The 11,626-nt window shown below is 30.6% G+C and overlaps 1 protein-coding gene across 1 annotated transcript; it reads left to right on the forward strand.

Moving 5' to 3' along the window:
* Nucleotides 9,884-11,626, forward strand: LOC109326600 (glycerol-3-phosphate dehydrogenase SDP6, mitochondrial-like). Its single transcript, XM_019559311.1, has 2 exons — nt 9,884-10,136; nt 11,087-11,626. The coding sequence occupies exons 1-2, from the start codon at nt 9,884-9,886 to the stop codon at nt 11,581-11,583; spliced, it is 750 nt and encodes a 249-aa protein (XP_019414856.1). The 3' UTR covers nt 11,584-11,626.

The raw sequence follows: 11,626 nt of genomic DNA on the forward strand, positions 1-11,626 counted from the left end.
GTGGGCCAACCATGTAAATCACATACATCAGAATGAATTAAATCTAGCATCTTAGAACTTCTTTCTATTCTTTTAAAAGGTTGTCTTGTGATTTTAGTTAACATGCAAGTAGTACATGAATTTAAATTTTTGCCAAGAGTAGGAATTAATTTTGATTTCATCATATCATCCAATTTTCTAAAATTAACATGTCCTAGTCGCATATGCCCTAAATCACAAGACTCAACAATATAAGCAGATAACATATAATCATTATTATTAACAACGTTACCCTTGAACATATTCTCACAAAAATTACCCTTCTTTTTCTTTCTTTTGTTGTCATTACCATTGAGATTATAATGAGATTTCTTAAAATCTCGGTTTCTTTTCTTGGAAATTTTACTTGAACTTCCTTCCTCCATCACATGGTCCTTTTCATGAGCATTTTGAATTTTAGTATTATCTTGTTTTTGATACTCTTCTTCTAAACGAAGGTGATTACCTAATTGCTCAAGAGATAAGTCCTCTTTCTTATGATTCATGGCTCTTTTGAAATCATTCCAAGAAGGTGGTAGTTTGTCTATTATGGAGGATACAATAATGATTTCATCCATATGCATGTTATGTTGTTTATAGTTATTAAGAATACGTTCAATTTCATGCATGTTACATTCTATTGTCTACCATTTTATAATTATTGAAATGAGAAATAAGAAACTTCTTACTTATTACGTCCTCTTGCATGTATCTTGATTCTAATTTCTCTCATAGATCCTTTGCAGAATGACAACTTTGATTAATATCGAACAAGGAGTCTGACATACCGTTGAGGATGTGACTCATGCATATATAGTCATCATTGTCCTATTTTTGTCTCTCTCTTGTTTCTATAATTGTTTCATCTCCCTTCTCTAATGGTCTTGTGGTGTTAAGAACATATACCACTTTTAAATTAGTAAGAATGAATTTCATCTTCTTTTGCCAGCGGATAAAATTGCCTCCATCAAAATTTTCCAATTTCAAAAATCAGAAGTCATTTCTTTGAGTGATGCAACCACTATTACGGAATCGAACCTAAAGATTGTGAGAAAATTTGAATTGTTGGGAAGATACTGCAACACTTGAACAAAGAAATGGTTGATGTATACGCACGTAAAATATCCAAAGCATGTGTTATCACACTAACCTTTAGGTTCGATTCTCTCTCACCAATTTAAGTATATTGGATGCAAATGAGATGAATATCGAATCCCCTTTAGGATACTTTGGAAAACCTTGATATGTTTTGCATAAACACAACATGCGTATCTTTCAATAATAGTTTACAAACTTATGTTTCCTACACTTCTGTCATGCATTAGAGAAATAGAAGATGATTTCTTAGGTATGAAAAATTCGGATGAATGATTATGCCTTCAAATGTCTCTATTTATAGAGAAGTTCATATCACTTGAGGGAGAGAAGTACCTTTAGAATTCTATACGCGTTAACGAAAGGTTATATAGCGTAACGGTTCAATAAATAACGAAACATGCATTATAGCCTAACGGTAGCTAGAAACAATGGATATAATAATTGGTTTTTCATAACTATCTCTTTTATGAGTTGTTATAGTCATCTTATTCCTAGTAGACTTCAAATGCATCATTAGCTTTTATGTTTGGTCTTTAAAAGTCAGTCTAAATGAAAGAGATATGAATAATTAAGTGTGTATGTCTGAATTCAAATTATGATAGTTATAAGATATCCTTCATTAGTAAAAAACTTTGCCTATAACTTTTTCGTGAATAATATAAATATATGTCCTTAAAAGTGGTACATAATCACACAATAAATAAATATATATATATATATATATATTATTTCTACTTAGAGAAAAAAATTATCACAAGATAAACAAACATGTATAAAAAAAATTCAGTAAAAAAATTATATTGTTGTATATTTAAATGCTTAATTATAATTAGGAGTGTGTGAGATAGGATGAGTAAGGCTTTTTAAATCCGAATTTGTCTTTAAACCGGAAGAAACATGATCAAATTTTATTAGAATGAGACATAATAAGAAGGAGATTGGGACAAGAATTATTAAGTCTAAATTTGTGGATGCATTATGCATTTTTATTTGTCTAAAATGCAGTTTTGGTGTCACATATTTGCAATTGTATGATTTTAGTCTCCCTGTTTTATTTTGTGTAATTTTCATCCTTCAATTTACATGCTTGTTTATAAATATTGAGGGGAATAAATGAAAAATGAAGGCTTGAAAGTCATACGTGAGATGACTTTTAAGCTTTCCCTTTCCTTTTGTCCCCTTCAAAATCCAACTCGTAAACAGACTCTAAGGGTTAGTTTGAATTGGATTTTGGAGAGAAATGGAAGGCTAGAGAATCATCTCACAAGTGTATTATATGACTTTCAAATCTTTTATTTCCCTTCATTCTCCTCTATAATTCAACTCACAAATTAACTCTAGATGCATAACCTACATGGCACACGTTGACCATAATAACATCACATATGTCATTTCCATCTCCCACTGTTCAAAACTATAGAATACAATTTTAGCCTATCATCTTTTTGATTAGTTTAGAATTCACCACCCATTTTCATGTATGATTTTTATCCACTAACTTATATTATTCTGTGACTCTCATAACAATACACTTAATAAAAATATAATAATAATTTATACAATAACAACCTCATGACATGTTGATCAATGTGTGTTAATATAAATTCCGTAGGTGCTTATATTTAATAAAGTTAAAAATTAATAAAAATATTTTTAATTTAAAAATAGAAATAAAATTAATTAATCAATGAACAATGATAATCATTTGAAAGAAATCATTCTATTTGATTAAAGAAAAAACCTATTAACAAATTCCTAATAACATGCGTTTATTCATTGCATATGTCATCTACCATTTTCTTTCTTTAGTAAACTACTTTACGTTTTTATGGAGCACAACTCTTCTCCACTATTATAATACAATGCAAAATTTATTTTTTAAAAACTTAAATTTAGTTTATTAAAAATAATATAAATTAATAACCATTAGATATTTTGTTGTGTCATCCTAGTCTAGTATTAGAGAAGATTTGTTCTCATTAGAAAATAGAAAAAATGACAATAATTCAATATTGACTTTACATCATTCTTCGTTTTCATGTTTTGATAGACGAGCCAAACTTGACCAAATTTCTTTAATTAGGGAGATATATGTTAACCACAGGAAATTATGCTCACTCCTAATAAGAACTATAAAAAAACACCAAAATAAATAATTGACTTTTCAAAATATTTCATATAATTTATCATTAATAATTCAAAAAAAATCGATTTTCTGTTTTTGGGAGTAAAAAATGTTATACTATAAGGACGTAGTGCATCACTTCAATTAATTAGAAAATAAGTATTTATTATATTTTTTTGAATGAAATAAATTCCGATCAAAGAACACAGAACATGATACAATTATTTTGAGTATGGAACTATATCCATTTCTGGAAGTATTTTGCATAAAAAAAAACAGTCATCACTTTTGAACATTAACGTAACAAACAAAAATTAAACTTAAAATATTTGAACAATAACCACGTTGAAGTTTTGACTTACGCCACATACAATCTTAAAAAAGACATTGACTTTGTATAAAACACATTCCAGAAAATTTTACGTGAGTTTAATTTGACTATACTACTACATTTTTAGTGTGTAACTTTTTTAGAAATTATAGGATTAATGTAACTTTAATGAAAATTGTTGTATATGATATCAACGATTTAGGAAAAGTTGTGGATTAGAAATGCGAGTCTTGGGGGAAGTCATGCTTCCCATGTAAGGATTCCACTTTATTTTCTAAAGTGTTACAGATAAGTTAGAGTTACATGGTTCAACATCCACATATTGCTTTATATTGTCTTATACAATTAGGTAATGAATTTGTTATTAATTTACCTTACCATGTAAAACAATAACCACCACTAGACTAGAGAGTAAATTTGTTATTAATTTACAATGGAAATAATGTTTAAGGAACACGACTTTTAAAAATCATGTTTATGACTTTAAAAAATAAAGTGAAACTTGTGCATGGGAAACACGATTTCCTTCATGACTCACATTCTTGGTCCATGAATTCTCTTAAATCGTAAATATCATACACGATTTCTGTTAAAGTAAATATCATACAGGTAAGTGGGGCTAACTCTCCCAACGAGCATTTTTTTCATCCACAAGACTCGAACCCGAGTTCTTGCTTAAGGAGAATCAAGCATGTACCACTTGAACCAACGCCCGTTGGTAGAAAAATCTCTATTTAGAAACAATCAATAAAATATTAATAATATTTTTTGATATTATTAAGGTTATTCTCTTGTTTTTTGATGAGAAATCAATCTCTTTTAGAGTACATGTTTGTCCCTCTTAACAAGTATTGTCTCCAGAAATTGAATTGTTAACCTTTTAGTTTTTTGTGTGAATCTTATGAAACTTTATACTATTAAATCAAAATCATAATAATAATATTTTAATTAAAATTTAATCATAAATATGGGGGCCTATGACACAAAAAAATACCAATTTATATTTGAAATGTGATATATTAGATATTTAATAGTATTTTTCTCCCTTCCTTAAGCTTCCATTTGACTTTCAACCAATATCAAATCAAATACACACTTCCTTTCAAGTTTCAACTAATTAATAACCGTTTTCCACCGCGCTTTCATTTTTTTCACGTTCCTTTTTTCTTCTGTAACCGCTATGACTCGACTGAGAAAACTAGGAGCCGCCGTTGGTGCTCCCAACGCCGTTGTTCCGTCGAGGGAGACGCAAGAGTTTGCGCTGATCGCCGCCGGAAAGGACAACCCTCTCGACATGCTCGTCATTGGCGGCGGCGCCACGGGCTCTGGCGCCGCGCTGGATGCCGTGACACGAGGACTACGGGTCGGGTTGGTTGAGCGCGAGGATTTCGCTTCCGGAACTTCTTCACGATCCACGAAGCTGCTTCATGGAGGTATTGGATGTGATTAAGGACTTAGGAATGGTTTCGGTGGAAATTGGATTATTACTTATGTGATATCAATTTTTCATTGATTTTTTGATTTGTTATTGTTATAAATTCTTTTTAGGCCATTATATAGTGGGCCAACCATGTAAATCACATACATCAGAATGAATTAAATCTAGCATCTTAGAACTTCTTTCTATTCTTTTAAAAGGTTGTCTTGTGATTTTAGTTAACATGCAAGTAGTACATGAATTTAAATTTTTGCCAAGAGTAGGAATTAATTTTGATTTCATCATATCATCCAATTTTCTAAAATTAACATGTCCTAGTCGCATATGCCCTAAATCACAAGACTCAACAATATAAGCAGATAACATATAATCATTATTATTAACAACGTTACCCTTGAACATATTCTCACAAAAATTACCCTTCTTTTTCTTTCTTTTGTTGTCATTACCATTGAGATTATAATGAGATTTCTTAAAATCTCGGTTTCTTTTCTTGGAAATTTTACTTGAACTTCCTTCCTCCATCACATGGTCCTTTTCATGAGCATTTTGAATTTTAGTATTATCTTGTTTTTGATACTCTTCTTCTAAACGAAGGTGATTACCTAATTGCTCAAGAGATAAGTCCTCTTTCTTATGATTCATGGCTCTTTTGAAATCATTCCAAGAAGGTGGTAGTTTGTCTATTATGGAGGATACAATAATGATTTCATCCATATGCATGTTATGTTGTTTATAGTTATTAAGAATACGTTCAATTTCATGCATGTTACATTCTATTGTCTACCATTTTATAATTATTGAAATGAGAAATAAGAAACTTCTTACTTATTACGTCCTCTTGCATGTATCTTGATTCTAATTTCTCTCATAGATCCTTTGCAGAATGACAACTTTGATTAATATCGAACAAGGAGTCTGACATACCGTTGAGGATGTGACTCATGCATATATAGTCATCATTGTCCTATTTTTGTCTCTCTCTTGTTTCTATAATTGTTTCATCTCCCTTCTCTAATGGTCTTGTGGTGTTAAGAACATATACCACTTTTAAATTAGTAAGAATGAATTTCATCTTCTTTTGCCAGCGGATAAAATTGCCTCCATCAAAATTTTCCAATTTCAAAAATCAGAAGTCATTTCTTTGAGTGATGCAACCACTATTACGGAATCGAACCTAAAGATTGTGAGAAAATTTGAATTGTTGGGAAGATACTGCAACACTTGAACAAAGAAATGGTTGATGTATACGCACGTAAAATATCCAAAGCATGTGTTATCACACTAACCTTTAGGTTCGATTCTCTCTCACCAATTTAAGTATATTGGATGCAAATGAGATGAATATCGAATCCCCTTTAGGATACTTTGGAAAACCTTGATATGTTTTGCATAAACACAACATGCGTATCTTTCAATAATAGTTTACAAACTTATGTTTCCTACACTTCTGTCATGCATTAGAGAAATAGAAGATGATTTCTTAGGTATGAAAAATTCGGATGAATGATTATGCCTTCAAATGTCTCTATTTATAGAGAAGTTCATATCACTTGAGGGAGAGAAGTACCTTTAGAATTCTATACGCGTTAACGAAAGGTTATATAGCGTAACGGTTCAATAAATAACGAAACATGCATTATAGCCTAACGGTAGCTAGAAACAATGGATATAATAATTGGTTTTTCATAACTATCTCTTTTATGAGTTGTTATAGTCATCTTATTCCTAGTAGACTTCAAATGCATCATTAGCTTTTATGTTTGGTCTTTAAAAGTCAGTCTAAATGAAAGAGATATGAATAATTAAGTGTGTATGTCTGAATTCAAATTATGATAGTTATAAGATATCCTTCATTAGTAAAAAACTTTGCCTATAACTTTTTCGTGAATAATATAAATATATGTCCTTAAAAGTGGTACATAATCACACAATAAATAAATATATATATATATATATATATTATTTCTACTTAGAGAAAAAAATTATCACAAGATAAACAAACATGTATAAAAAAAATTCAGTAAAAAAATTATATTGTTGTATATTTAAATGCTTAATTATAATTAGGAGTGTGTGAGATAGGATGAGTAAGGCTTTTTAAATCCGAATTTGTCTTTAAACCGGAAGAAACATGATCAAATTTTATTAGAATGAGACATAATAAGAAGGAGATTGGGACAAGAATTATTAAGTCTAAATTTGTGGATGCATTATGCATTTTTATTTGTCTAAAATGCAGTTTTGGTGTCACATATTTGCAATTGTATGATTTTAGTCTCCCTGTTTTATTTTGTGTAATTTTCATCCTTCAATTTACATGCTTGTTTATAAATATTGAGGGGAATAAATGAAAAATGAAGGCTTGAAAGTCATACGTGAGATGACTTTTAAGCTTTCCCTTTCCTTTTGTCCCCTTCAAAATCCAACTCGTAAACAGACTCTAAGGGTTAGTTTGAATTGGATTTTGGAGAGAAATGGAAGGCTAGAGAATCATCTCACAAGTGTATTATATGACTTTCAAATCTTTTATTTCCCTTCATTCTCCTCTATAATTCAACTCACAAATTAACTCTAGATGCATAACCTACATGGCACACGTTGACCATAATAACATCACATATGTCATTTCCATCTCCCACTGTTCAAAACTATAGAATACAATTTTAGCCTATCATCTTTTTGATTAGTTTAGAATTCACCACCCATTTTCATGTATGATTTTTATCCACTAACTTATATTATTCTGTGACTCTCATAACAATACACTTAATAAAAATATAATAATAATTTATACAATAACAACCTCATGACATGTTGATCAATGTGTGTTAATATAAATTCCGTAGGTGCTTATATTTAATAAAGTTAAAAATTAATAAAAATATTTTTAATTTAAAAATAGAAATAAAATTAATTAATCAATGAACAATGATAATCATTTGAAAGAAATCATTCTATTTGATTAAAGAAAAAACCTATTAACAAATTCCTAATAACATGCGTTTATTCATTGCATATGTCATCTACCATTTTCTTTCTTTAGTAAACTACTTTACGTTTTTATGGAGCACAACTCTTCTCCACTATTATAATACAATGCAAAATTTATTTTTTAAAAACTTAAATTTAGTTTATTAAAAATAATATAAATTAATAACCATTAGATATTTTGTTGTGTCATCCTAGTCTAGTATTAGAGAAGATTTGTTCTCATTAGAAAATAGAAAAAATGACAATAATTCAATATTGACTTTACATCATTCTTCGTTTTCATGTTTTGATAGACGAGCCAAACTTGACCAAATTTCTTTAATTAGGGAGATATATGTTAACCACAGGAAATTATGCTCACTCCTAATAAGAACTATAAAAAAACACCAAAATAAATAATTGACTTTTCAAAATATTTCATATAATTTATCATTAATAATTCAAAAAAAATCGATTTTCTGTTTTTGGGAGTAAAAAATGTTATACTATAAGGACGTAGTGCATCACTTCAATTAATTAGAAAATAAGTATTTATTATATTTTTTTGAATGAAATAAATTCCGATCAAAGAACACAGAACATGATACAATTATTTTGAGTATGGAACTATATCCATTTCTGGAAGTATTTTGCATAAAAAAAAACAGTCATCACTTTTGAACATTAACGTAACAAACAAAAATTAAACTTAAAATATTTGAACAATAACCACGTTGAAGTTTTGACTTACGCCACATACAATCTTAAAAAAGACATTGACTTTGTATAAAACACATTCCAGAAAATTTTACGTGAGTTTAATTTGACTATACTACTACATTTTTAGTGTGTAACTTTTTTAGAAATTATAGGATTAATGTAACTTTAATGAAAATTGTTGTATATGATATCAACGATTTAGGAAAAGTTGTGGATTAGAAATGCGAGTCTTGGGGGAAGTCATGCTTCCCATGTAAGGATTCCACTTTATTTTCTAAAGTGTTACAGATAAGTTAGAGTTACATGGTTCAACATCCACATATTGCTTTATATTGTCTTATACAATTAGGTAATGAATTTGTTATTAATTTACCTTACCATGTAAAACAATAACCACCACTAGACTAGAGAGTAAATTTGTTATTAATTTACAATGGAAATAATGTTTAAGGAACACGACTTTTAAAAATCATGTTTATGACTTTAAAAAATAAAGTGAAACTTGTGCATGGGAAACACGATTTCCTTCATGACTCACATTCTTGGTCCATGAATTCTCTTAAATCGTAAATATCATACACGATTTCTGTTAAAGTAAATATCATACAGGTAAGTGGGGCTAACTCTCCCAACGAGCATTTTTTTCATCCACAAGACTCGAACCCGAGTTCTTGCTTAAGGAGAATCAAGCATGTACCACTTGAACCAACGCCCGTTGGTAGAAAAATCTCTATTTAGAAACAATCAATAAAATATTAATAATATTTTTTGATATTATTAAGGTTATTCTCTTGTTTTTTGATGAGAAATCAATCTCTTTTAGAGTACATGTTTGTCCCTCTTAACAAGTATTGTCTCCAGAAATTGAATTGTTAACCTTTTAGTTTTTTGTGTGAATCTTATGAAACTTTATACTATTAAATCAAAATCATAATAATAATATTTTAATTAAAATTTAATCATAAATATGGGGGCCTATGACACAAAAAAATACCAATTTATATTTGAAATGTGATATATTAGATATTTAATAGTATTTTTCTCCCTTCCTTAAGCTTCCATTTGACTTTCAACCAATATCAAATCAAATACACACTTCCTTTCAAGTTTCAACTAATTAATAACCGTTTTCCACCGCGCTTTCATTTTTTTCACGTTCCTTTTTTCTTCTGTAACCGCTATGACTCGACTGAGAAAACTAGGAGCCGCCGTTGGTGCTCCCAACGCCGTTGTTCCGTCGAGGGAGACGCAAGAGTTTGCGCTGATCGCCGCCGGAAAGGACAACCCTCTCGACATGCTCGTCATTGGCGGCGGCGCCACGGGCTCTGGCGCCGCGCTGGATGCCGTGACACGAGGACTACGGGTCGGGTTGGTTGAGCGCGAGGATTTCGCTTCCGGAACTTCTTCACGATCCACGAAGCTGCTTCATGGAGGTATTGGATGTGATTAAGGACTTAGGAATGGTTTCGGTGGAAATTGGATTATTACTTATGTGATATCAATTTTTCATTGATTTTTTGATTTGTTATTGTTATAAATTCTTTTTAGGCCATTATTGTTAATGTAAAGTTTTTTATATCATCTCCATTCATATGTATTAGATTTATTTAAAAGAAAATGATAATTAATATGGATTATGCTCGGATAATGTAAACGCACAGTATTTTCTCTTATTGTTATAACCTTAATGGGGAGGAATCAACAAGTTGTTGTGTAATTTTTGTGAATAATATTAGAAGAGCGATCTCATGCGTGATCCACTAAATAGAGAGCATGTTTTGCAAAGAGTGTTTTTCTAGCAGTTCCATGTTATGTTGATTAACTGGAAAACGAAGCTTGTAAAGATAATGGCAAAGCTGATCACTATGCTGTGGAGTGGACAAATGACAATGTATATGGAACAACACACACTAGTCTCTCTTTGAATTTAGTATGGATAAATGAGCATGGTATGGTTGTAACAGAAAATGCAGCAAACATTGTGGAATCTTCTAGGCATCAAATATTTGTTTGCATAATGGATTTTTTACTAGATTCTTTGAAATGGATTTTAGGAAGAATGAATGTGATTTTGAATTATTTTTTCAAATGAAAATTGACACACAAAATGCAGTTATTAAACCAAAAAACTGCGACTGTAGCACACGAATTTTAAATTTACAAAAATAGAAGTCAAAGGTGAGTGTTTAACTTGATAAAGAGGCTTAGAAGTGTCCCAGTATATGAGCTTTAACATAAGATTGTTCATCTTAACAATGTAGATACCAAACCAGAGTTCACCTCACTTAAGGCAGTGGTTATTAGTTTCTATCCTGTTTTTTTCTGCTTAATTTTCTAAAAACTTGATTTAATCTAATATTTCAATGTTTTTGTAAACTATTAGGTGTTCGATACTTGGAGAAAGCCGTCTTTAACCTTGACTATGGACAATTCAAGTTAGTACTTCATGCACTTGAGGAACGTAAACGAGTTATTGACAATGCACCACACTTATGCCATGCATTGCCTTGCATGACACCATGTTTTAGCTGGTTTGAAGTAGTGTACTACTGGATGGGCTTGAAAATGTACGATTTGATTGCAGGAAGACAACTGTTGCACTTTTCAAGATATTATTCTTCAAAACAGGCTGGTGAACTCTTCCCCACTCTGGCAAATAAGGTCAATGATAGAGACCTAAGAGGCACTGTTGTTTATTATGACGGGCAGATGAATGATGCACGACTTAATGTTGGGCTGGCTTGCACTGCCTCTTTAGCTGGTGCAGCAGTGCTGAACCATGCCGAAGTTATATCCTTACTGAAGGATGATGCTGGACAACGGATAATTGGTGCACGAATTCGGGACAATTTAACTGGTAACACATCCTTTAATATTTAACTATCATCAGTGACACTGATGGTTTACACTTTGAACCTTACAT

Source organism: Lupinus angustifolius, chromosome LG02 (assembly GCF_001865875.1).
Source record: "Lupinus angustifolius cultivar Tanjil chromosome LG02, LupAngTanjil_v1.0, whole genome shotgun sequence".
NCBI classification, from domain to species: domain Eukaryota; kingdom Viridiplantae; phylum Streptophyta; class Magnoliopsida; order Fabales; family Fabaceae; genus Lupinus; species Lupinus angustifolius.

What these genes read in the sequence shown, in the direction of transcription:
- LOC109326600 (XM_019559311.1), top strand. Translation starts at nt 9,884, where the DNA reads ATGACTCGACTGAGAAAACTAGGAGCCGCCGTTGGTGCTCCCAACGCC. An exon ending in CACGAAGCTGCTTCATGGAG is followed by an intron (nt 10,137 to 11,086) that starts GTATTGGATGTG and finishes GTAAACTATTAG; the next exon opens with GTGTTCGATACTTGGAGAAA.